General features: G+C 45.4%; 2 protein-coding genes across 2 annotated transcripts; one reads left to right on the top strand and one right to left on the bottom strand.

The window, feature by feature from the left end:
- The first annotated feature begins 18185 nt into the window (after positions 1 to 18185).
- LOC123402122 (exopolygalacturonase-like) lies at positions 18186 to 20526 on the top strand. The gene is made up of 2 exons (XM_045096003.1): positions 18186 to 19470; positions 19616 to 20526. Exons 1-2 carry the CDS (start codon positions 18889 to 18891, stop codon positions 20363 to 20365), a joined length of 1332 nt encoding a protein of 443 aa, XP_044951938.1. The 5' UTR covers positions 18186 to 18888; the 3' UTR covers positions 20366 to 20526.
- Positions 20527 to 20689: 163 nt separating this feature from the next.
- On the bottom strand, positions 20690 to 24813 carry LOC123402123 (fumarylacetoacetase). Its single transcript, XM_045096004.1, has 14 exons — positions 24508 to 24813; positions 24191 to 24269; positions 23765 to 23823; positions 23460 to 23584; positions 22932 to 23006; positions 22529 to 22604; positions 22314 to 22413; positions 22178 to 22237; positions 21895 to 21965; positions 21737 to 21799; positions 21581 to 21645; positions 21262 to 21358; positions 21052 to 21177; positions 20690 to 20953 (listed from the first exon to the last, which is right to left on the bottom strand). Exons 1-14 carry the CDS (start codon positions 24727 to 24729, stop codon positions 20891 to 20893), a joined length of 1281 nt encoding a protein of 426 aa, XP_044951939.1. The 5' UTR covers positions 24730 to 24813; the 3' UTR covers positions 20690 to 20890.
- Between the last annotated feature and the right edge of the window lie 2102 nt (positions 24814 to 26915).

The raw sequence follows: 26915 nt of genomic DNA, 5'->3' as shown, positions 1-26915 counted from the left end.
GATGAGAGTGATGTTCCTTTCGATAAACCTGCTAGCTTATGCATGGATGAATTTGATAACTTTGTTGCCAAACAACAGAGTTTCAATGATTATGTTAGCAGAAAATTAGAAACAAATGCTCGTATGCTTAGTCATTTAAGTGCTTGTGTGGACATAAATGTCAATGATCTTAAGCTTCTAAGTAAGCATGCCTCTATGGTTACTACTCAGGTAGAACAAGTACTTAAAGCTCAAAATGACTTGCTCAATGAGTTGAATGACAATTCCGTCAGAGTCGTTACTAGAGGCGGTAGAATGACCCAGGAACCTTTGTATCCTAAGGGTCATCCGAAGAGAATTGAACAAGATTCTCAAGGAGTTAGCACTGATGCACCTAGTCATCCTAGAAATAAGAAGAGAGATGATAGGAACCTGCACGCTAGCAACCCTGTTGCTGCTACACTTGAGAGTCCAAACGATGCCTCTGTCTCTGATGATGAAACACAATCTGGTGATGAACATGATCCTAATGATAATATCAATAGTGATGTTCATGAAGATGCTCAACCTAGCAATGAAAAGGATGTGGAGATTGAACCTGTTGATCTTGATAACCCACAACCTAAGACTAAGAGATATGATAAGAATGACTTTGCTGCTAGGAAGCATGGTAAAGAAAGGGAACCATGGGTTCAGAAACCCATGCCCTTTCCTCCCAAACCATCCAAGAAAAAGGATGATGAGGATTTTGAGCGATTCGTTGAGATGATCAGACCTGTCTTTCTACAGATGCGTTTGACGGATATGCTCAAGATGTCTCCGTATGCTAAGTACATGAAAGATATTGTGACTAATAAGAGGAGGATACGTGAGGTTGAGATTTCCACCATGCTTGCTAACTACACCTTCAAGGGTGGAACTCCGAAGAAACTAGGTGATCCCGGTGTGCCCACCATACCTTGCTCCATTAAAGGTAACTACGTGAGAACTGCTTTATGCGACCTTGGAGCCGGTGTTAGTGTTATGCCTCTCTCTCTTTATCGTAGACTTGAACTGGATAAGTTGACACCCACTGAAATCTCTCTGCAAATGGCCGACAAATCAACTAATTTCCCTATCGGCATTTGCGAGGATGTGTGTGTTGTGGTTGCTAACACCACTATCTTAACATACTTTGTTATCTTGGATATTCCTGAGGACGATGCCATGGCTGTCATCCTCGGAAGACCCTTTTTAAACACTGCAGGGGCTGTTATAGATTGCAAAAAAGGCAATGTCACTTCCCATGTCAACGGTAATGAGCATACGGTGCACTTTCCGAAGAAACAATATCGAGTACATTGCATCAATGCTATCGAAAAAACTTCATCAATTTTTATTGGGAGCTTTGAATGCCCTATTCCTCGTGTCAAGATGAAGTATGATTTGCTTGTTGGGGAGATACACATCCCCATTGAGGTGACCTAGTGACTATTCGAAAATTCTCCGTTCTCTTTTGCGATTCGAGAAAGTTTGTCAAGGAGACTTGATCAACCCCATTGACGGATATCTTTCGATGACCATGAGATGGATGAATCAAGGAGTCACAAACCTCTGTTCCAAGCTTTCACCTTCGGTTGCTTAAAGAAAAATGATAGATTTAGTTTAGTTTTCCCTATTTTCTCTTTTAGCGTCAGGTAGAAAAATACCCCGAAAATAAAAGTTCTCCGAACTCTGTGAAAATCAAGTATGATTTTTTCTGGATTTTTTGAAAAATACTGGGACAAAGAGTCTGTCTGGGGGCCACACCAGTGGGCCACAAGCCCTAGGGGCACGGGCACCCCCTGGCTGCGCCACCCAGGCTTGTGGGGCCCACAGGTACCCCCTCCACTCATTCTTGCTCTCATCCGCTTCTCCTACCTCCAGAAAAAATCGTTTCGCAGCTCAAACCCGTGTTCTTGCTCCTCTTGCTGGGATTTTCGATCTCTTTGCTCAAATCACCGTTCTCCGGACTGTTTTGGGGAAATTACTCCTTGGTAAGTGACTCCTCCATTGGTCCAATTAGTTTTTGCTCTAGTGCCTTATACTCCGCGTATTTTTGCTGCCTTCGTGACCATGTTCTTGAGCTTTGTATGCTGATTTTAGCTGGTCCCAAGTAGTTTTGATGCGTAATATGGCCTCTAGGCACTTGTGGGAGTAGTTGCTACAAGTTTAGTTGAACCTTGTTCACCTTTCCTTTGGGTCACTGAAAATTTCAGAAAAGGAAGATGTTCAGGAGAAACTTTCATGGTGGTTCCTCAAGCAAGAGAGGTCCCCGTCTTGCGATTCGGGAGACTGATCCTTACCAACCTAGGGACGCGCAGGTACAACCTTGTGAATGGCCTTTTGATGAATTTATGATTGAGGCATATTTCAAAGATGAGTTTGATGCACTTGTTCGCAATGTCGGACTCGAAGAGTTCATCTCCGATAAACGTGAACAGTATGTTGCTCCCACTGCCTCTTTTGTTCGTAGATTCAAATTTTCAGCTGGCCGTGAAACATCGGTACTGTTTGATCTCTATGATAAATCGTATACCATGGATTTAGAGGATTTCAATCGAATTTGCAAAATACCTATTTGGGTTAGCCTCAATGATCCTCCTAAATCTTCGGTTAGAGATTTTTGCTCTAGTATTACTGTTGGAGAAACTAGAGACATTACGCAAGCTACCATGGGGAGTATTCATTTTCCTACCTTGCATTACTTTGCCCTCTTCATAGGCAGATGCATTAATGGCAAGATTGAGCATTGTCACCTCTGCGCACCCGACCTTAGTATCCTTAAGAGCGCAGTGATGGGTGACAAAAGCTTCAACATGGGAGCTATTATAGCAAGGAGGCTGAATAAGAATGCTATTGAAGGGGATTTCTTTGGTGGCATTTATGCCACTCGCATAGCAAATTTTCTTGGAGTACCCATCCGCGAAGGAGATCCCCCGCTCCATATAGCTTTCCTTGACCGCGTCGCTTTGACACGCTACCAGTTCCTTGAGAGGGATGATGAATCCCTCCTATACCGATTGATATTTAACCGGCAGCGTGTTTTCCATATTACCCTTCCCGCTCCTACTTACTTTGACTTTCAGGTAAAACAGAGATATTACATAACCAGAGGAGAGGCAGAGGAGTATGAGAGGGAGGCAAAGGCTGCTCGTCTCCGTGAGGCAGCTATTCAAGTAGTGGCTGCAGCGCTCCCGTATAACCCCGATTATGATTTTGGGTTTCGCCAGGACCATCCTTGGGAGTAGACCAAGTTAGGCCAAAAGCCTAAGCTTGGGGAGTACGTGTTCTCACCGACTTTACATTCTTGCTTATGCTTTCACTTTGTTAGACGGTGTTCACACTTTGCCAATGTATCATCCATGCTAGTTTATTTTCTTTTTCTTGTTTTCTTTTCGTGTGTGTGTCTAGTTTGAGAAAACCCAAAAAGATTTTCTTTTCTTCTTTTGCTTGTTGGGAGTTTTCCCGTGTAGATAGTTTTCTTTTTCTTTGGGTCAAGGTAGAAGACCATGGTTACAATGTTTAGTGGCTCTTGCATGCATACCTATGTAGCTTTCGTAGAGCCATATTACTTTGTCTTCTCCTTTGTGTTTGCCTGGAGATTCCAGCTTTAGTCCAATGCATGAGCACTCTTATTATTGTTCACATCATTCGGTCGTGCAAGTGAAAGGCAATAATGACGATATATGATGAAGTGACTGAGCCTGGAAAAGCTGGTATGAACTCGATCTATTTTGTTTTGTAAATATGACTAGCTCATCATGCCTGATTCAGCTTTGTTGTGAGAGAAACATGTTTGCAATGACAACTTAGAGATCATAGTTGCTTATGCCATGCTTACTTAGCTAGGAGCTTATAATGGTTTGTCTTGGTTGCCAACATGAATGTTGAGATGACTATGATGTAGTACGATAGGATGGTATCCTCCTTTGAATGTTTCAAGTGGCTTTACTTGGCGCATGTTCACGCATGTAGTTGGAACAAAATCAACATGGCCTCTATGATGTTCATGTTCATGGTGATTTATGTCCTACTCATGCTTGCACTCAATGTTAGTTAATCTCAATGCATTTTGATGACTGTTGTCGCTCTCTAGTTGGTCGCTTCCCATTTTTTTGCTAGCCTTCACTTGTACTAAGCGGGAATACTGCTTGTGCATCCACCTCCATAAACCCAAAGTTGTGCCATATGAGTTCACCATACCTACCTATGTGCGGTATCTACCTGCCGTTCCAAGTAAATTTGCATGTGCCACTCTCTAAACCTTCAAGAAATAATCTATTTTGCATGCCCGAACCGCTCATGTGGTGACAGGGGGCTATTGGTATCTTCCATGCTAGGTGTGTTATCCTTGGTATGTGTTTATTCACTATCATTCATGAGAAAGGGGCCGGTAATTGGAATTCCCAATTCCATGCTCAAATCGAAAAGATAATTGCAAACAAAACTCCCCCAGGATTGATGTTGGTATGGACGGTACCCGAGGATTCGGCTAGCCGTGGATTGTGATTGATTGGTGGTGGGGGAGTCAAAACTTTACTTTTTGGTTTGGGAACCGCCTATAGCATGTGTAGCGTGGAAGATATTGAGAACTCTTAGTCATTGCGTTGACAATGAAAGCATGCCACCCAAAATTATTATCTCTGTTTTCAAAGCTTGAGCTCTGGCACCTGTGCAAATCAATGCTTCCCTCTGCGAAGGGCCTGTCTATTTATGTTCTTGTTGAGTCATCCTCCTCTTACAAAAGCACCAATTAGAGAGCACCTCTCTCATTTTTATGCTTTGCTTTTAACTGTGTTGAGTATGACTATGATTGGATCTTCATTACCATGAATTACAATGTTTAGTCAGCCCTTGTTCTTTGAAGGTGCTCTGCATTTATGTTTTGCGGTCTCAGAAAGAGCTAGCGAGATACCATCTATTCGTACTGCTTCATGTTGTTTTGATTGAAGTGTTGACACTTGAGGCTTATTATTATTTGCTCGCTAGTTGATTATGCCATTGATATGAGTTTACCATGAGACCTAGATGTCATTTGCTTATGTGGTTTGATTGTGATCTTGCTGAAATTCTGGTTGTGAGTTAGACATAGTTACAACAACAAGATCAAACATAATTCGTCAAAGTTTTTCTTTTGTCTCTTTCAGTTTGTCAACTGAATTGCTTGAGGACAATCAAGGCTTTAAGCTTCGGGGAGTTGATACGTCTCCGTCGTATCTACTTTTCCGAACTCTTTTACCCTTGTTTTGGACTCTAATTTGCATGATTTGAATGGAACTAACCCGGACTGACGCTGTTTTCAGCAGAATTGCCATGGTGTTGTTTTTGTGCACAAATAAAAGCTCTCGAAACGTCCTGAAAATTAATGGAGATTTTTTCTGGAATAAAAGAAAAATACCTGCGCAAAGATCCACCGGAGGGGGCGTGCTAGTGGGCCACAAGCCCACAGGCCGCGGCCACCCCCCTAGGCCGCCCGTGCAGGCTTGTGGGGCCCACGTGGCACCACCGCCCCCAATCTCAGCTCTATATCTTCCGTTTCGCTTGGGAAAAAATCAGAGAGAAGGTTTCATCGCGTTTTGTGATACGGAGGCGCCCCCACATCCTGTTCTTCATCTAGAGGGCAGATCTGGAGTCCGTTTCGGGCTCCAGAGAGGGGAAATCATCGCCATCGTCATCATCAACCTTTCTCCATCGACAATTCCATGATGCTCTTCATCGTTCGTGAGTAATCTCATCGTAGGCTTGCTGGACGGTGATGAGTTGGATGAGATCTATCATGTAATGGAGTTAGTTCTTGACGGGGATTGATCCCTAGTATCCACTATGTTCTAGATTGATGTTGCTACTACTTGGCTGTGCTTAATGCTTGTCACTAGGGCCCGAGTGCCATGATTTCAGATCTGAACCTATTATGTTGTCGCCAATATATGTGTGTTTTAGATCCTATCTTGCAAGTTGTAGTCACCTACTATGTGTTATGACCCGGCAACCCCGGAGTGACAATTGCCGGAACCACTCCCGGAGATGACCATAGTATGAGGGATCTTTGGGCTCTTTTTTTATTTTTTATTTCCTCACATGGGACAATGCTCTAATAATGATGATCATCACACTTTTATTTACTCACAGCTCAAAGGTTAGAACGATGATGACTCTATAGGAAATGCCTCCGTCAGTGTACCGGGATGTGCAACGATCTAGCTTGGCGTATGACGTTGAAACATCTCGCTAGCTATCTTACGATCATGCAATGGAAATATGAGAGTGACGGCACAAGTCATGAGACGGAAGGTGGGAGTTGCATGGCAATATATCTCGGAATGGCTATTAAAATGCCATAGTAGGTAGGTATGGTGGCTGTTTTGAGGAAGGCATATGGTGGGTTTGTGCACCCGCGAAAGTTGCGTGGCACTAGAGAGGCTAGCAATGGTGGAATGTGAAAGTGCATCTATACCATGGACTCACATTAGTCATGAAGAACTCACATACTTGTTGCGAAAGTTTTTATTAGTAATCGAAACAAAGTGCTAAACGCATATTCCTAGGGGAAGGGTTGGTAGGTGTTAACCATCGCGTGATCCCGACCACAACACAAAGGATGACAATCAATAGATCAATTATGCTCCGGCTTCCTAACATAGCGGTTCACCATACATGCATGCTACGGGAATCGCTAACTTCAACACAAGTATTTCTAGATTCACAACACCCTACTAACATAACTCTTAATATTACCAAATCCATGTCTCAAAACTAATTGAGAGGAATCAAGACTTCGCTTTCTACTCAATGCACATGAAGATGGAGATTTTTGTATCCTCTTTGGGTACCTATCACCTTTGGGACTACTTTCATAGCATAAGCCAACCACCAAGTCTCGCACCGCCGTGCTCTAAAAGATCTAAGTGAAGCACATAGAGCAAAATTATCTAGCTCAAAAGATATAAGTGAAGCACAATGAGCATTCTAGCAAAATCACGATGAGTGCATGTCTCTCTCAAAGAAGTGTGCAGCAAGGATGATTGTTGAAAGGATCGATACGGTTGGCTAGAGGGGGGGGGGTGAATAGACAACGACCACTTTTTAATTAATCTTAGCAAGTTAAGGTAAACAACATACAGGTTCACAAATAATACGACAATGAGGTGAACCCTAAAGAAGCTAACAACGAGAGCTATTAAGACAAGTAAGATATAGTCACAAGCATAAGCAAATACAAAGTAAAGGATAGAGATAACCACAAGTGGAACCGATGGAGACGAGGATGTGTTACCGAAGTTCCTTCCCTTTGACAGGAAGTACGTCTCCGTTGGAGCGGTGTGGAGGCACAATGCTCCCCAAAAAGCCACTAAGGCCACCGTATTCTCCTCACGCCCTCGCACGATGCAAGGTACCGTGATTCCACTATAGGTGCCCTTGAAGGCGGCGACCGAACCTTTACAAACAAGGTTGGGGCAACTCCACACAAAGCTTGGAGGCTCCCAACTAGACCACGAAGCTTCACCACAATGGAATATGGCTTCGAGGTGACCTCAACCGTCTAGGATGCTCAAACACCCAAGAGTAACAAGATCCGCAAGGGATTGGTGGGGGAATCAACTTTTCTCTTGGTGGAAGTGTGAATCTAGGCCTTCTCAACCAATCCCTAAAGAATCAACAAGTTTGATTGGCTAGGGAGAGAGATCAGAAACTTTTGAGCTTAGGGAGCAACAATGGAGCTTGAGAGGGTAAGAGATAAGGTTCCACAGCTAGAAGAACCCTTTATATAGTGGGGGGGAAAATCAGACCGTTTTCCCACTCTCTGCCCGAGCTCCAGCGGTACTACCGCTGGCACTCCAGCGGTACTACCGCTGACCAGGGGCGGTACTACCGCCGCCTAGCGATACTACCGCTGGATGCAGCGGTACTACCGCTGGGCCCCTGGTAGTGCAAAAGCACTACCACCGCCAAGAAAGTCTTCGCAAAAAGGTCCGTCCATGAACTATTGCTAGGCAGGCGGTACTAAGCTCCTGGAGCGGTACTGCCGCTGATCAGGGGCGGTACTACCGCCAGCCAGCGGTACTACCGCTGGCTGCAGCGGTACTACCGCTAGCCTTCCAGCGGTACTACCGCTAGGGACCAATTTGCAAGGAGGAAAGAAACACAGTGGCGGGGGCCGCTCCAAAGATGAAGGTAAGGGAGAATATGTGAAGTGTGCGCGTGCAAAGATAGATTCCACCCAAACCTTTCCACTACGGATCCCCTCTTAATAGTACGACTTTCCTATGACTCAAATAAATAGAATCGTAGAGAGCGCCGTGCTTCCGTTCCATGAATGAGGAGACGAGTCGTCTTGTGCCGTTGACGTGTGTTATCTGAAACCTTAACACACACGGTTAGTCCTTTACGGTACTGTCATCAATCACCAAAATTACTTAGGCATAAACTATGCCCCAACAATTGTGACACAACAAAAAGAAAAGACTCCTATGATACAAGACGCTCCAAGCAAAACACGTATCATGTGGTGAATAAAAATATAGCTCCAAGTAATGTTACCGATGGATTGAAGACGAAAGAGGGGATGCCTTCCCGGGGCATCCCCAAGCTTAGGCTTTTTGGTATCCTTGAATTTGGCTTGGGGTGCCTTGGGCATCCCCAAGCTTGAGCTCTTTCCACTCCTTATCTCTTTGTCCATGAGAACATCACCCAAAACTTGAAAACTTCACAACACAAAACTTAAACAGAAACTCGTGATAACATTAGCACAAGAAAACAAACTACCACCTCTTTAGGTACTGTAGCAATCTCGATTTCTATTTATATTGGTGTTAGATTACTGTATTCTCACTTTTCCATGGCTAGTACCCCCCGATACTATTCATAGTTTCATCAAAACAAGCAACCAACTCAACAAAAATAGAATCTGTCAAAAACAGACCAGTCTGTAGCAATATGTATACTTCGTATACTTTTGGTACCTAAACAATTCTGAAAGATTACGACTGCCTGGGAAAAAGGCATATCAACCAGAAGCAAAAAAGAATAAACTCAAAAGCTCTTTCTGAATAAAATTGAAAAATAATCTCGTGAGCGAAAAGTTTCTGTCTTTTTCCAGCAATATCAAACGACCATCACCAAGACTAGTCATAAAGGTTTTACTTGGCTCAAACACAAAAAGAAACGCAGAAGACACAATCATAACAGAATTATGATGGTGTGGACGCAACGAAACAGAAAGAAAAAGAAATAAATTCATTGGGTTGCCTCCCAACAAGCGCTATTGTTTAACGCCCTTAGCTAGGCATAAGGCGATAGAATCATGTATCGTCGTCTTTGGTGCTCAAACCATAAGTAGCCCTCATCATGGATTCATAAGGCAATCTTATTTTCTATCTAGGAAAGTGCTCCATGCCCTTCTTTAAAGGAAATTGAAATCTAATATTCCCTTCCTTCATATCGATGATAGCACCGATAGTCCTTAGGAAAGGTCTACCAAGAATAATATGGCATGTAGGATTGCAATCAATGTCAAGCACAATGAAATCCACGGGTACATAGTTCCTATTTGCAATGATAAGAACATCATTGATCCTTCCCATGGGTTTCTTGACAGTAGAATCCGCAAGATGCAAATTAAGAGAATACTCCTCAATCTCATTAAAACCCAGAACATCACATAAAGACTTTGGAATCGCGGAAACACTAGCACCCAAACCACACAAAGCATTGCATTCATAGTTTTTGATTTTTATTTTGATAATAGGTTCTCACTCATCATGAAGCTTTCTAGGGATAGAAACTTCCAATTCAAGTTTCTCTTCAAGAGATTTTATCATAGCTTCGACGATATGATCGGTAAAGGCCTTGTTTTGGCTATAAGTGTGTGGAGAGTTTAGCATGGATTGCATCAAGGAAATGCATTCAATCAAGGAGCAACTATCATAATTAAACTCCTTGAAATCCAAAGTAGTAATTTCATTACTACTCAAAGTTTTAATATCTTCTACTCCACTTTCAATGCTTTTAGCATCAAGATAGATGGACTCCGAATCATTGGGGCGTTTTTCAACCAAAGTGGATTCATATCCAGCCCCATCATCATTAGGTTTGACACAAGGAAACAAAGATTCAATGGGAGTCACACCAAGCACTTTAAGATCTTCGTGATTCTTATCACGAGAACAAGCCTTTTTAAGCCATTCATGTCTAGCACGAATTTGGGCGGTTCTTTCTTTGCTCTCACTCATGGAAACACACATAGCTTTCAAAGTTTCATCCATATTGATCTTGGGAGGAGCACAACTAACTTTCAAATCATCAATATCACTAGACATTCTATCAACGCTCTTAGCCAAATCGTCAATTTTGAGTAGTTTTTCCTCTATGGACGCATTGAAAATCTTTTGCGAGTTGATAAACTCTTTGATATTACTCTCTAGATCAGAGGGTAATCTATTGTAATTTCCATGAGTATTGTTGTAAGATTTGCCAAAGTTATTAGAGGGGTTACTAGGAAAAGGCCTAGGAACATAGTTTTCTCTAAAAGCATTGTTGTTGCCAAAATTATTCCTACCAAAAAAATTAACGTCAAAGCTAGCGTTGCTACTCTCAATCAAGGAAGACAAGGGCATATCATTAGGATAAACGGGAGCACTTCTACTAGCAACCAAATTCATTAACTCATCCATCTTAGCACACAACGAGTTAATTTCTTCTATAACGTGTACCTTCTTACCAGTAGGTTACCTTTCAGTGTGCCACTGAGAGTAGTTCGTCATGATATTATCTAGGAGTTTTGTGGCTTCTCCTAACGTGATTTCCATGAACGTTCCACCTGAGGCGGAGTCCAAGATATTTCTAGACGCGAAATTCAAGCCAGCGTAGAAGATTTGTATAATCATCCAAAGACTCAAGCCATGAGCGGGACAATTTCTAATCATCAATTTCATTCTCTACCAAGATTGTGCAACATGTTCATGATCAAGTTGCTTAAAATTCATGATATCATTACGGAGAGAGATAATCTTAGCCGGCGGAAAATACTTGGATATATAAGCATCTTTGCACTTATCCCAATAATCAATACTATTTTTGGGCAAAGACGAAAACCAAGTTTTTGCTCGATCTCGCAACGAGAAAGGAAAAAGCGTCAATTTAATCACATCATTATCCACATCTTTCTTCTTTTGCATATCGCAAAGCTCTATGAAGGTATTAAGATGTGATGCGGCATCTTCACTAGGAAGGCCGGAAAATTGCTCTTTCATAACAAGATTCAACAAAGCGGCATTGATTTCGTATGACTCCACACTAGTGGCGGGAGCAATCGGAGTACTAATAAAATCATTATTATCAGTATTCGAGAAGTCACAAAGTTTGGTGTTTTCAGTCATGGTGACTTCAGCAAGAAAGCACACAAGCGAACAAAGAGCAAGCGAGACAAAACGGCTAACGAAAAAGGCAAACGAAAAAGGCAATATTTTTTTTGTAAATTTTTGTTTTTTCAGAAGTGGGGGAGAGGAAAACGAGAGGCAAAAAAGTAAATGCAAGAGATGAGCTTGCGACACTTACTTGGATGAGTTCTTGACTTGATCCTCCCCGGCAACGGCGCCAGAAATCCTTGTGCTACTTCTCAAACAACAGCGCTAGAAATTGACACGTTGGCGGAGACTTGCTTGCGTTGGTTTTTCCCTTGAAGAGGAAAGGGTGATGAAGCACAGGAGCAGTAAGTATTTCCCTCAGTTTGAGAACCAAGGTATCATTCCAATAGGAGAATCTCGTCAAGTCCAGAGTACCTGCGCAAACACAAACGAGCTTGCACCCAACGCTATAAAGGGGTTGTCAATCCCTTCAAGATTGATTGCAAAGTGAGATCTGAAGGCTGAAAGTGCAATGAAGTAAAAGAGTAAGGCTTAAAATATGGTGTGAAGTAGACCCCGGGGCCATAGTGTTCACTAGAGGCTTCTCTCAAAATAGCAAATAATACGGTGGGTAAACAAATTACTGTCGAGCAATTGATAGAACCACGCAAAGTCATGACGATATCTAAGGCAATGATCATACATATAGGCATCACGTCCGAGACAAGTAGACCGATACTTTCTGCATCTACTACTATTACTCCACACATCGACCGCTATCCAACATGCATCTAGTGTATTGAGTTCATGACGAACAGAGTAACGCCTTAAGCAAGATGACATGATGTAGAGGGATAATCTCAAACCAATGATGAAAACCCCATCTTTTTACCCTTGATGGCAACAACACAATGCGTGCCTCGCTACCCCTTCTGTCACTGGGTGAGGTCAACGCACGGTATGAACCCAAAACCAAGCACTTCTCCCATGGCAAGAATCATAGATCAAGCTGGCCAAACAAAACCCACAACTCGAAGAGAATTACAAGGATATGAAATCATGCATAAGAGAGATCAGAAGAAACTCAAATATGATTCATAGATAATCTGATCATAAATCCACAATTCGTCGGATCTCGACAAACACACCACAAAAGAAGATTACATCGGATAGATCTCCATGAAGATCATGGAGAACTTTGTATTGAAGATCCAAGAGAGAGAAGAAGCCATCTAGCTACTAGCTATGGACCCGTAGGTCTATGGTGAACTACTCACGCATCATCGGAGAGGTCATGGTGTTGATGAAGAAGCCCTCCGTATCCGAATCCCCCTCCGGCAGGGCACCAAAACGTGCCCCAGATGGGATCTTGTGGAGACAGAAGCTTGCTGCGGCGGAAAAGTACTTTCGATGATCTCCTATTTTTTTCTGGGATTTTAGGGAATATATAGGCGAAAGACCTAGGGCAGAGGTGGCCCAGGGAGCCCACAAGCCTGGGAGGCGCGGGCCCCCTGGCCGCGGCTGGGGGGCTTGTGGGGTCCCTGGTGGCCCCCTGCCTTGGTTCTCAAGTTCCCCAATCTTCTTATGTTTCGGAAAAAATATTTTTGGAAGTTTCGTTCCGTTTGGACTCCGTTTAAAATCCTCCTCTGAAAAGGGTCAAAAACACGGAAAAAACAGGAACTGGCACTTGGCACTGAGTTAATAAGTTAGTCCCAAAAAAGCTATAAAAGGCATACAAAACATCCAAAGTTTGATAAGATAATAGCATGAAACCATAAAAAATTGTAGATACGTTGGAGATGTATCATAGGCTGACACATTATGTAGCTTCTGAGTTATTTATTCCTCGTCCACCCCTTCGGCCTCGACTGCCACGTCCACCAGGACTGCCACGACCACCTCTTGCTGCTGTTGTCGCAGCCGTCGATGTGGAAGCACTTGTCGATGTGGAAGCACCGTCTTTGTTCAGGTCGGGGCAATATTTCATCCTATGTCCATAAGCCGCGCAGAGCAAACATTGTCTGGTTGCTCCACCAGCTTCAGATTGGCCCATATCATTTTGGATGCGCTTTACCTTACGTCTTCCCCTGCTAGTTCGTCGAAGTCCAGGATCCGAGATGTATACTCTCTCACCATCGTTAACCTTATTGAAATTGCCGACGACTCTAAACCCTGTCATATCACCTGTCCAGACATTGAGTACTACCTCTTTTGAATAGTACGAAAACACGAAGGAGATACTGTCTAACTCAATCGGCCACATGCAACCAACACATGTGAGCAAGGCAGGTGCAACAACTTTGGTTTGTTGCATGTACACTCACAAGTTGGATAAAATTCCGTTCCAATTTTAACCTCATGCGTCTTCACCTCATTTGCAGAACCAAAACCATCAGTAGGAAGCTGAACCTCATACCTCCTTTCCTAATTACCTATGAGCGTGACAGTGTGCTTTTTTGCTTTCTTTATCTTTTGATCCATGTACTCCATTACACGGCTACAATAAGGTGTGTTCTGATTAAGTGCAATATGCTTCTTTCTAACTCGTGCCTCTCTCTGAAATATCTCAAAGTCCCATGGAATACACCCTCCACAATAACTGTCAGTGGCAATGCTCTATTCCCTCTGAGTACAAAGTTATACACCTCTGCAAGATTGGTTGTCATGTGGCCATACCTGGCTCCATGGGTGTCATGCAGCAAATACCAATTCACTGGAGGCTCTTTCTCTATCCACTAAGAAAAATTCTTTATTGCTCTGCCCTTCTTTCTCTTCGTATTAGGAGGGTCGATTGCTGGCAAGTCACAAAGACCTACTGGCTCCTCTAGCTCCGCGATGAGTGCTGTTAATTTAACCTGGTCTTTTTCCATATTCTTCCTAGCAAGGACCTACTTCTTAGTAAACTCATCTAGTTTTGACCAAATAAATTCGTATTTGCGCTGCTGATCCTGCTTGCATAACTTTTTGAACAAGTTCATCAACCGTTTGTTCTTGAACTGTGAGAAAAATTTTGCACCCAGATGGCGCATGCACCACCGGCTTTGCAAGTCCTTCCAAGGTGTTGCCTCGTCAGCTGTTGGATTACTTAGTGTCTCCACGACCTTTAATATACTAGGATGTATGTCATGAATGACACACACGTTTGGTCGGTCCTTCACGATCACAATTTTAACTTGCCGGAAGAACCATACCCAGCTCAGAAAGTTCTCACCCTCCACAAATGCCATGGCTAGTGGGATGATTTGGTTGTTCATGTCCACACCAATAGCAGTCAGGATTTGCCCTTTGTACTGACCAGTCAGGAATGTACCATCCACAAACATCACACGAGGACAATGCCGGAAAGCTTCGATGCACAAACCGGAAGAGAAGAATACTCGTTTTAACACCTTGTAATCTGGTATTATCTCTAACCTTGTGTGTTGTATGTTAACATAAGTGTTGGGATTCCTCTCCTTCAGTATGTCAAGGAGACAGACAACATTATCATATGAGTCGAAGAACATCCCAAACCTTTCCTCCATAGCTTTCTGCTTAGCCCTCCAAGCCTTTCCATATGGAATGTCATAATTCCATCTGACCTTCACTGCTTTCTGGATATGTTTTGCTTCCATATCTTTCTTCTCACTATCTCAGTATACATGAGTTGCGCTATGAGAGTTGAACTCAGGTTTGGATGAAGAACCAATAGATTTTTCCTCACACAATTATGTGGGACCACATTGGTGACAACCCAGTGGCCGTTATACTTCGGCACGTGCCCGTGCACCTTCGCAGGACAACCTGTTTCAACACAATTCAAGGTATGTTTTGTTGGAGTCGATATGTGTGTCCGGAAAACCCTCTGCGTAGACATAGCCCACATTATCACCGCATACTTCAATTTTTTCTTTGTGTCAAACATAGCCCCGATCTGGACTTGGTTCAGATTATATTGCCATGGAGTCTCATGGCCATCGTTGACAGTAATGCCATCGGCTATGTCCTTATCCCATCCGGAAGGAATCGGTACCTCCACTTCATCCTCGGAATTTGCAGAATCCAGATCCTCTGCAAACCCATCCTCGTTCTCTTCCTTCATCACCCTCTGCATTTCATCGCCTTCCTCATCCCCATCAGCAACACCAGAGCTAGCTAATAGTATCGACTGAATACTCTGACCAGTCTCATGACCAGTACTAACATTGTGTGGCACATAATATGACTCTTTCTCGGCTTGGCTAGCATCCACATCCGGTGGCTATGACCCGGATACATGACTACCCTGTCCTGGTTCATACCCCACGTTGACTTGTACGAAATTCTCCTCTTCGCCACTGGTTGCACTAGGACATATGGGTGGATTCTTCGGTCTCTGGAACGACTTAACATGGACAACCAATGCTGGCTCCTATCTATCGGCATCAACTCCCACTTGACATTTTTACAGGATTTGATTCACAATGCATGAATACTGACGGAATAGACTTCAGGATCCAGCCCAAAACTATTAGTCAACCAGTGCTTCAACTGCCTAATGTCCAGTCTGTCCGGGTCTGAAAGTGTTAGCATGCCTTTTTTAAACTCGCTAAGATCAACCCCCAACTCATTATGTAGAACATTACCAGGGCCGTAATAAACAGTCAAATTTACAGATTCACACATTTTCACCTGTCAGACATTGCGAGCTTTTCATTATTCGCAACGAACAAATTTATACAAAAATAAACCTACGTACACTAAATAAACCAACACTAAAAAGAACCTACAGTAAAAAAATCGATATACCTTCCACGCGTGTGTCCCCTTCTTCTTCCTCTTCACCTTCTTCTTCCTCTGCACCACACCACCTCCTCACCTCACCATCCACAACTCCACCACCCCACCTCCTCACCTCACCATCCACAACTCCACCACCCCACCATGGCTCCTTCAAACAAACAAAATGAGACCATAGGCCGGTGGAGATGGGTAGGATCTATTGATTCAACGAATTGAATAGGAAAATAGGTGAAGGATGGAGGAGATCGGAGGGGGGGCACAATGAGGAAAGAAAAATGAGAGAGAGAAGAGGAACCAACAAATGAGGAGGAAGATGGCTCTGTTGGCCTTACCCAGGGGCTCTTCGGCCTCCTGGAGGCTGGCAGGCCCTCTTTGGCCAACCCCAGGCCGACATGTGGCTCTTTGGCCACCCGCAGGCTGACACGCCCACTTCGGCCACCCACAGGCCGACAGGTCCCCCGTTGTCCCACCAGAGGCTGACGGGGTACTAGTTTTGACATTTAAAAAATGCACATATGCTTTTGGAATTTATTATAGAATAGGTAGTAGTTTTGAAAAAAAAAATCTAAATCATTGCTCGTGGCTGTGAGCATCCAAATTCCTCGTCGTTTCCTTCCGTGTCTATGTCATGCGATCGTGAGTCCCAGGAAGTGAATGTGTGGACGTCGACGAGGAAGAGTCCTTGTCGTTTCTCTCTGTGTCTATGTCTGACGATCGTGAGCCCCGAAAAGTGAAGGTGCAGCCGTCGACGAGAAAGAGTACGACATGAGACACGAGACCGCCGCGGGAGCGTTGCGCGTTGCCCGTAGAGAGACTGCTACTCCTTAACAAAGTTCAGGTTCTCCACCACCACGGCCTTCTTGCTCGCGAACTCGTCATAGATATGGCCCTACACTAGCCGGTGATGCACGAGGAGGCCGAGGCTTTAGCGCTGCTCCTCCTGCGCCTGTCGGAACACCGACACCGACTACATCTCTGCAATGACGATGTTCAAGTGTGCCTCGCCTGCTCCATGGTGAAGTCGTCGTGGACCGAGGCGGCAAGGACTCTAGCTCGTCGCTAGAGGCCTCCTCCATTGGCTAGTTGTCATCGCACACCTCCGATGAGCTCGTTGGCATGCATGCCTCTATATGTCATGCATGCGGACGGCTATCTCGTGCTTTTGCTCCGTCTGCTCACAACGTGCTAGAGCTCGTGGCCATGGCGGAGGTGGTGCGGTGAGGAGGAGCGGGAGCGGAGGTGATGTGGTGTGGTCAGGTATAAATAGCGGCCACCTGCCATGACAAGTGACTGGTGTTTGAATGAGGGGGCTGGAGTACGTGGGTCTGTCGGCCAACGTGTCTGTTTAATGCCGATAGACAGACGGACGAGCAGCCCGTTTGGAATGCGGTAGATATCCGTCCCTTCCCTCTCGGTCCATACAGATGAGGTAGCGTGTTGAATGACAAATCAAAGCGGACGGTTTAAAGGTTCGCGTTGAAGATGCTGGCAAGATGATATTCACAATGGAATATGAGTTGGCAACATTTCAGGTAGTATTAGACGTTTTGTTTCCACGTTCATACTGAATTTATTATGGTAAATATTTATATTTTTCTTCTCAGTCAATTTTGATATGCGGAACAAAAAAAATAAAGAAATTATATATATATATATATAAATTGTCGTTGATTTAATATAAAGTAGTACTACTAACATTGTTAGGGCAACTCCAACGAGACGACCCGAAGGGACACAAATTTTGTTCGTTTGGGTCACCCGTCCGCCTAGCGGACAAGATGCGGACACGGGCGGCCGGTGAAAGAACCCAACCCACCCGTCCGGTGTAGAAGAAAAAAAAGAACCACCCACCCACTCCCCACGACCTACTTCCCTACCTCCCCCGATCCCATCTGCCCACTCCTACGAACTGCATCACGCCGCCACTATCGCCTCCCTCCCTGGCTCGCGACGCCTCCCTCCCTAGCCTGGCCACTTACGTCTGCTCTCGCTGCACGAGATCCCGCAGTCGCCGTGCGAGATCCTGCAGCCGCCACGCGAGATCCCGTCACCTCCGCCGCCGCCGCCCCACCACTGCACGTCACCGGCCCGACCCTACCCTCCATGGTGCTCAGTTCAACTTTGTTTCCTTTTGCCGGTTCCGTGTCGAGATGGGCAACGTCAGCAGCCACGGCGGGTCGCCGGCCAGTTCCACCGGCAGCGGCCTTAGGGAGGGGCAGGCCGCTGATAGGTGGGACCAGGGCGGACACGAGAGGGGAGGAGCGGACAAGAGCGGACGACGGGAGCGCCCAGTTTTGACCGCCGCGGACCCATTTGTTACCTAATTTTGCGTCCAGTTTAAATCGGGATGAACAGCAGGTGGACACGCGCGTCCATTTGGTTCATCCCGTTAGGCCAGCTTTTGTGTCCGGATGACCCAAACGAACAAAATAGGTCGCTGCGTTGGCTTGCTCTTAGAGTCAACCAGTAGCCTTGGAGGCGCCACTCGTGCCCACGACCAAACAAACCCAACCAGATGCAGTTTCTCAAAAACAAAAACAAAAAACCTATTTTCCATCCTGCCTCCGGCAACCACTTACTACCCACAGTCCAGAGATGGTGCTGACGGTCTAGAGCGCGCGAGGAATCCGTCAGACAGAGATGAGACGACATCGGGGAAACGGAGCGGACAGCCGCGCTCGACCGTCGGGAGCGGCCCCGCCAACGCCATGCGTCCCTTGGCGCCAAAAACCAGCAGAGAAACCTACTACCAACTAGCTAAACATAGCACGCCTCCGCCGCATATATGGGGCCAGCGTCGCCGTCCACCTCGCCTCAGCTCACCACACCCGACCAGACGAGAAGCACCAACAAGATGGCGATGGCGATGGCGGGAAGAAGCAGCAGTACCGCCGTGGCGGTGGCGGTGGCGGTGTACGCGGTGGCGCTGCTCGTAAGCACGGCGTGGGCGGCGGCGACCCCGGCCAAGCCGGCCGCCGGCGGGGCGCCGTCGATGCCTGCGGGCCCCCTGGACATCGTGCTGCTGGGGGCCAAGGGCGACGGCAAGACGGACGCGACGCAGACGATCATGAAGGCGTGGAAGAACGCGTGCGCTGCGACGGGGACGCAGAAGATCATCATCCCGGCGGGCAACTTCCTGGTCGGCGCGCTGGAGCTGTCGGGCCCCTGCACCTCCTCCATCATCATCCGGCTGGACGGCAACCTCCTCGGCACCGGCGACCTCAACGCCTACAAGAAGAACTGGATCGAGGTGATGCACGTGGACAACTTCTCCATCAACGGCCACGGCACCATCGACGGCCAGGGCCCCCTCGTCTGGGAGAAGAACCAGTGCAACAAGAACTACAACTGCAAGATCCTCCCCAACGTACGCACACCCTCTCTTGGCCATTGATCCACGCGCGCGCCATTGCTCTAACCTAAGCAAGCTCTTGGCCATTGATGAATGATGATGATGATGATAACAACTCCATAATCTAAGCAACAAGCCTGGTGGTATGCATGCATTGCAGAGCCTGGTGCTGGACTACGTGAACAACGCGACGATCCGCGGGATCACGCTCAAGAACGCAAAGTTCTTCCACCTCAACCTCTTCAACTGCAAGACGGTGCTGGTGGAGAACGTGCAGATCACGGCGCCGGGGGACAGCCCCAACACGGACGGCATCCACATGGGCGACTCGGAGGACGTGACCATCAAGTCCACCACCATCGGCGTCGGCGACGACTGCATCTCCATCGGCCCCGGCACCAAGCACGTCAAGATCCACGGCTCCCACTGCGGTCCCGGCCACGGCATCAGCGTGGGCAGCCTTGGGCGGTACAAGGACGAGAAGGACGTGGAGGACATCCAGGTCACCAACTGCACCATCAAGGGCGCCACCAACGGGCTCCGGATCAAGTCGTACGAGGACTCGAAGTCGGCGCTCAGGGCCACCCGCTTCGTCTACGACGACGTGCGCATGGACAACGTCTCCTTCCCCATCGTCATCGACCAGAAGTACTGCCCAAACAACATCTGCGCCAAGGCCTCCGGCGCATCCAAGGTGGTCGTCGCCGACATCGTCTTCAAGAACATCGTCGGAACGTCCGCGACGCCCGAGGCCGTCACCCTCAACTGCGCCAACAACGTGCCCTGCCAGGGCGTGCAGCTCGTCAACGTCAACCTCAAGTACACCGGCACAAACAACAAGACCATGGCCGTCTGCCACAACGCCCTCGGGAAGTCCGTCAACGTCGTCAAGGAGCTCGCATGCCTCTAACTACACACATGCATGCATCCTTTTGTTGATTTGATTATTAATTCGTTTTTTTCCCCTGTCGTTTTTTAATGAGCATGTTTGTTTTAAGTTGTAATTAATCAACTGGTGTAAGCAGCTGACAGTTAACTTATCAATGAGATCAAGTGTATGATTTTTGTTAAGATAAGAATTGGCTCATGCATCTTAACTACGTCATGGCATTGGCATGGCCCTGGTGATAGTTACCTACGTACCACCAACCACAATCGTTGTGCAATCTACCTGCCCGTCTGTGTTGCTTGCTCAAACGAAACCCAACAAAACAAACTTGACAGAATCATGACATCATCGAGGAAGTACGACTATAATATAAGTATTTAAGTAATCATGTTATCACACACTAGTAAATAGTAATCGCGACATCTCTCTTCTCCTAAAGTTCAGGGAATGCACCTCAGCATCATATATACCATCACTACTAAGCCCTTGAAGATACATGGCAGCTCTGCTTTATTCCAAGAAATGAAGATCATCCTCCCTGTTGGCTCATGGCAGTGACGGCACGATCTTCCCGGTGCAGGTTCCGAATCCGACGTTGTAGTCCTCGCCCTGAAAAACCAGATGCCATCAAAGATCGCACGCCACACCATCTTGAAATTTTAAAGATCAGTATTTGATGGGGAAAAAAAAGACTGAGTGTACTGAACCTTGCAACAAGCTGTCAAGATGACTTCATCCCCATCTTGGAGGAACCTGCGGGTCGAATTCCCAACTGATATCTCCTTCTGCCCGTTCCACGTTATCTCCAGCAAGCATCCCAAAGAGTCCGGTTCCTGAAACAAGGAGACGTGTTCAGTGCCGGCGTGTACTGTAATTTGTAAACTGACATGTGTGTGTTGCAATGGTTAAATCCATACAGGTCCACTGAGGGTGCCAGTCGCAAACATGTCCCCTGGTCTCAGATTGCATCCATTAACAGTGTGGTGTGCTAGTTGCTGCGTCACAGTCCAGTACCTGTAAAAGAGTTTACAGAAGTTTGCATGGTTATACACCAAGGCAAAAAGGGCATTTCGAGCATACTTTCATTACATCAATGTACTACTAAGTGGAATGAGAATCGGTAATAAAACCAATGGAAATATTATGATGAATATACGCACTGGATTGAGTTATGCCTCAAATTAAAATGTAGTGCAAAGAAGATTGATAGAAAAAGCATGTACACGGACTTCTTACATATGTTTGAAATTGGTCTTTGTGACAATTGATGCGTCACTTTGTTCTTTGGGCTTAATCCAAGCCTTGCACAGAAAAGAAAATGCATAATCAGGTTGACTTCAATAAGGCACTACAAAAGCAAACCAGCAAAGCAATAATGTGACAAGATCGTACTTCAAGAGGAATATCATAGTTTATGTGATCCTTTTCAGCTAAGTAAGGCAAAGGCTCAGGTTCCTAAAACACAAAACAAAATTAGTTATTCACAGAACAACAAAATGCTCATTGGCAAAAGAAATAGCACTAGTAATAACAAAATAAAAATTGTTTACCTGCTTAGGAGCCTCACAGGCAAAAGGCTTTAGGGCATCCAGAGTGACAATCCAAGGTGATACAGATGTACCTAGAGAAATTAAATTTACAAAAATGGAAGGAAACCTGTTATTTAGGGGAAAGTGTACTTAGCAAGAGATACAGAACTCTGAAATAAGAGAAGAATTGAACTAGAAACAAACACCAGTAGAAAACAAACATTATACGTGCAGCATTTCAACTTTTGTACAACACGTGATTCAAAGCTTATACTAAAAACATTATACTGATGATATGTCTTACTGAAGCTTTTGCCGAGGAAAGGTCCAAGAGGTATGGTCTCCCAGGCTTGAATATCTCTGGCTGCAATATAGAATCCGAAAGTCAGATAAGGCATAGTGGGAAAATAATTTAAAACAAAACTGAAAAGGATACTTACCACTCCAATCATTCATTACCACTAAGCCAAATATATGATCCTCGGCATCAGCAATATCAATAGGCTTGCCCAGTTCATTCCCTGGTCCAACAATGGCAGCCTGAATGCAACAAGTGTTACGACAGTAGTGAATCAAGGGTTAATTTAATTAGCAAAGATGTGTCAACAATAGCCTAGGAATAGTACTAAACTTAAGAAATATGTAAGAGGCTAACCATCTCAAGTTCAAAATCAAGCTTTTGAGAAGGACCGAAATAAGGTTGAGAGCTTCCTGTTGGATGACCTTGTCCTCTAGCAAGTACAGACAAAAGATAATATTATCAAGATATCAAGTGATAGTGCAGCAGAAAAAAGTCATACAGGTTTGTAAGACACAAATATATTATTCAGTATATTTATAGCATGAGATACAAGGTTTGAATGCAACAAAAAGTGCACGGGATGGTGATGTATGACAAAGGGGCACGCTGGAAGAAATTAGGCACTTCACAAAGCGACCAGCGAAATTAGGCACTTCAGAAAGCGAATGAAATGGAAACGGGTAATGGTTACTACTCAATCAGACAGGACACTAAAATAAACATTTGAACAACTATTTAAAGCTTTTGGGATGTGTACCTGGGTCGAATAATGTCTGTTCCAGATATGATTACAGATGATGCCCGTCCATGGTAACCAACTGGTAAATGAAACCTGAGTGAAACAAAACAAAAATGCATTTAGTGACAGAATTAAGAATACTTGCATATTATTAGAGGCTTTGAGCACAAGTGTGCTAAGAAACGACTGAACATCATGCAGCACAACTTCACAAAGTTTATAAATCTGTAACCCAAGAAATTTGAGCAAATGAGTAGAATAAAAGCATGTACTGTGTATGCTTAGGTTTGGGTAATATAAACAAAAAACGTAGCCATAAGACCATAAAAATTATCTTCTTATTATACAGGCTCTGATTTAGATGTGTTGGGATCAGATTGCTCCAAATGCATTGTCCATAGAAGCACAGTTTTTATTTTCTGGAGAACATAAAAGCACACAGTTCACGCGCATTCTGATTCTATACCTAAGCTCAAGTTGTTTGACATACTTGATCATAACATCGAGTTGTATTGAGACAGGGCATGGTCAAAGAGAATACATTACCAATTCGGATTGACTGGAGTCTGCGGTCCACGGAAGATGAATCCACAGTTCCTTGCATGGTGCACGGAACAAAAGAAATCCGTGTAGTCTCCCACCGTGATAGGTAGAAGCATCTCTACATCACTCTGCATGGCCGAAACAGAGCATCAGCAATTCAATTGATATATTCCTTTTGCTTCTTCAGACAAATAAAATCTACTCCCTCCACCCCATAATATAAGAGTGTTTTTGACACTACTAGTGTATAGTGTCAAAAACACTCTTATATCATGGGACGGAGGGAGTAGATGGCTTGTCAAGCTCACCATTGGCACAAGGCAGTTCTTCCTCAAGGCCTCGTTGTCACGCAACACCGGCTCATCAGCTAAAGTGAAACAAGGACAGGATTTTTTAGGAAAGGTTTCCTTCGGGGTGTTTGCACTTTACTTTGTGCCATGATAAACCAGATGACTATAATCAACAAAAAACAAACCATGGCCAAATCTGAACTAGTACTGAAATTTTCCAGAGGTAAAAAACCGTATGAAACTTGCACTTGCTCACAACGCATAGTACATTACATCAGAAGCATAAATTAACACAACAAACATCACTATGGTCTATGGGTAGAATAGCTTGGCATCACGATTATTCCCCACAAACAGTAACGTCATGCTCACCATGGAGCAGTAACAATAAATTAGAATCAAGGAGTAGCACGATCTAAGTGAGCGAAGAGGAACAAAGAGAACCTGAGAGGATTTTCTGGAGCGTGGCGCGCGCCTCCTTCCACGCCGGCCGGCCCAACCCCAAGAACATGTTGAGCGTTTCCTGCGCGCACAGAGCAGTTTTTAACCACAGAAATTAATCAAAAAGTTAACCACTACTACAGAGTAGTATTAACGTGCTAGTCACTACTACAACTTCGGCAATGATTCCCCAAAGATTCAATCGCAGCGCCAGTAATCAGTTGGACTGTAAAGATTAAGCTCATTCTACTCTAAGCATCAGATCAGTAGCAATCTCAGGCAGGTGACGCGGAGCAGGTAGATGGGTAGGTCGAAAATACCTGGCGGAAGCATGGGGAGGCGGAGAGGAGGGGACCGTCGAAGAGGCCGGCGGCGGAGACGGCGGCGAGGTCGAGCGCGAAGTCCCCAATGGCCGTCGCCGGGCGCGGCGGGTCCTCGGGCTGGCCCCTCCGGCGGAAGACCCCGAAGGGGAGGTTCTGGATGGGGAAGTGCGAGTCCCTCGGCACCTCCACGAACGACCGCAGGAGCTTCGCCTCCGCCATTGCTGCAGCGTCTCTCTCTCTTGCGCGCGTCGTGGGCTTCGTGGTTGTTTGGTCGGAGGGCGCAGTAAAAGCCGTAGGGGATAGCGGGTCGGGTGGGAGGAGAGATTGGGAACCGTATAAATAGGTGACGGGGCCGGCCCAGCCGTATTGGCGTGGGACGCATTCTGCTGACGTGTCCTTCTCGTGTTAGGTACGGAGTACATTTTTTTTAAGGAATACCCGAGCAGTACATTTAGTTGTAATCCATCTTACATAAAAGAGATATGATTACGGATAGATATACACAAGAAAATGTGCCCGTGCGTTGCACCTGATATAAAATAAATTTAAAAGTTTATATACTATTTAAGAGTTTCTGAGATATTTAGCTATATGTTTAAATTCATCTTATCATGAATTCATATACTTGCAAATGATGATCAGATTAAAAGTAAAGAGTTTATAATGCTTGATGATCTTTGGTTGATACGTTGCGCTAGTAGTAGGAGCCACATCCCCCCACCCCTCGGGCACCAATATAGCCACTTCCTTGGACATCATCATCAGGGTCGATGGAGATCAGGATTGGGGTATATAGAGATGCAAGAGAGATGATACAATTAAGAGGAGTAGACACATATATATTATACACGGGAGGATATGGTTGTGGTAGCCACGACCGCATTCTTATCTCCTCCCCCATCCCAGTTCGGGGTGTGGGAAGAAAGAGGACGTGTCTAAGATGTATCATTGTCGCACTCTCTTCATTCTTCATTCCTCACTCGTTTTTGTCTCACTGATGATACCGGTGAAAAACATTGTCAAGGAATATTGTGATGGCCGGCACGTTTCGGTGAGACGTGAATATATTCTTTCTTACGAACTATTTTTTTTCAATGGTTCATTCACATATATTAAAATTATTGTATATAATAATAATATACTTCTGACATACAATATTATCAAAAAAATACTCGTGACATATGGTAGGCATGCACAACAACCAACTAATACTAATCGATACCTTAAAAAATAATAGATGCACGTCCGCAAAAGGTAAATTTTCTAGTTAGTGCTAGCACGAAGTAGCACGTTCTAGTCGATACATAGCGACTACATTTCCTAAAAGAGCACCCAACCCCCCAATGTGGTCTTATCATCAATCTAGTGCCGCTCTGCTTTGGATTGGGCACTGCTGTTGTGACTGCGACCACTAATGTGGTGGAAGCGTGGGGCATGGGTGTCCCTTTCGCTCGCAGCACCAGGGCCAAGCTCGCCAGGACGCCGCTGTTGCTCGCCTCCGGCGTTCTTTGTTCTGGCTTCGGCTGCGGGGGACACGACGGTGGCGCCTCCTGTGCTGATCGCGTTGCCCACGACGCCCGCATTGCCAGACGCTGCCACGGTGCCAACAGTGTCCGCAACCACAAGTGTCGTGGTCTTTGAAATAGAAGGATGGGCGTTTGCGCCGGTCTTCTTGGGAGCCATGAGGAAAAGGAACAGCGGCAAAGATTAGCACACTGCTCGTAATCTCATGTTTGCACGAACGATTCCCCTGCCTAGCCCGCCAAAGATGTCAGGGAAGGTTGCACTCGATCACCTATGGGACCATTGGCCCCTTTGTGGTTCGGCGGGGATATCGGGTCGCACAAAGAGCAGAAACTCCGAGGCAGCATGACGGCGGGACTCGAGGCGTTTACCCAGGCCCGGGCCGCTGTGAAGCGTAAATCCCTACTCCTACTTTGGTGAATTGTTTGGGGAAGACGGAGCTTGCACAACGTTCTGTCCCGACAAGGGTTGCTGTGGAGAGCTACTTCGCGCGTACAAATGTTCATGGGTCCTAAACCCGTGGGGTACGCATCTCGTGCTAGGTTGCCTTGGGCCTCCTTTTATAGCTCAAGGGGAGTCCATAGTGGCAAACATACATGATTAGATAGCTAATATGCTATCATACCTAACTCTGGCACCCAAGACAAAATGTCATAAATGCAACCTTTGGTGGCGTGCGGGGGTGCATCCCCAACAAGCTCCTCCCACCGCTCAGCTGGCTATTGCTTAGTGTCTTGACACGCCTCTGGACGGGTGTCTGATACGTCCCAAACGTATCTATAATTTCTGCTTGTTCCATGATCTTTTGGGTGACATTGTTATATGTTTTGCTACACTTTTATATCATTTTACACATATTTGGACTAACCTACTAACTCAGT

This window comes from Hordeum vulgare, chromosome 6H, assembly GCF_904849725.1.
Source record: "Hordeum vulgare subsp. vulgare chromosome 6H, MorexV3_pseudomolecules_assembly, whole genome shotgun sequence".
NCBI lineage: Eukaryota > Viridiplantae > Streptophyta > Magnoliopsida > Poales > Poaceae > Hordeum > Hordeum vulgare.
This window is presented reverse-complemented; position numbering and strand designations above follow the sequence as displayed.

Coding starts and splice junctions, on each gene's coding strand:
- LOC123402122 (XM_045096003.1), top strand. CDS start 18,889: ATGGGGCCAGCGTCGCCGTCCACCTCGCCTCAGCTCACCACACCCGAC. Junction 19,471..19,615: donor ACTGCAAGATCCTCCCCAAC/GTACGCACACCC, acceptor CATGCATTGCAG/AGCCTGGTGCTGGACTACGT.
- LOC123402123 (XM_045096004.1), bottom strand. CDS start 24,729: ATGGCGGAGGCGAAGCTCCTGCGGTCGTTCGTGGAGGTGCCGAGGGAC. Junction 24,270..24,507: donor CCTCCCCATGCTTCCGCCAG/GTATTTTCGACC, acceptor CTGTGCGCGCAG/GAAACGCTCAACATGTTCTT. Junction 21,800..21,894: donor CCTGTGAGGCTCCTAAGCAG/GTAAACAATTTT, acceptor TTTGTGTTTTAG/GAACCTGAGCCTTTGCCTTA.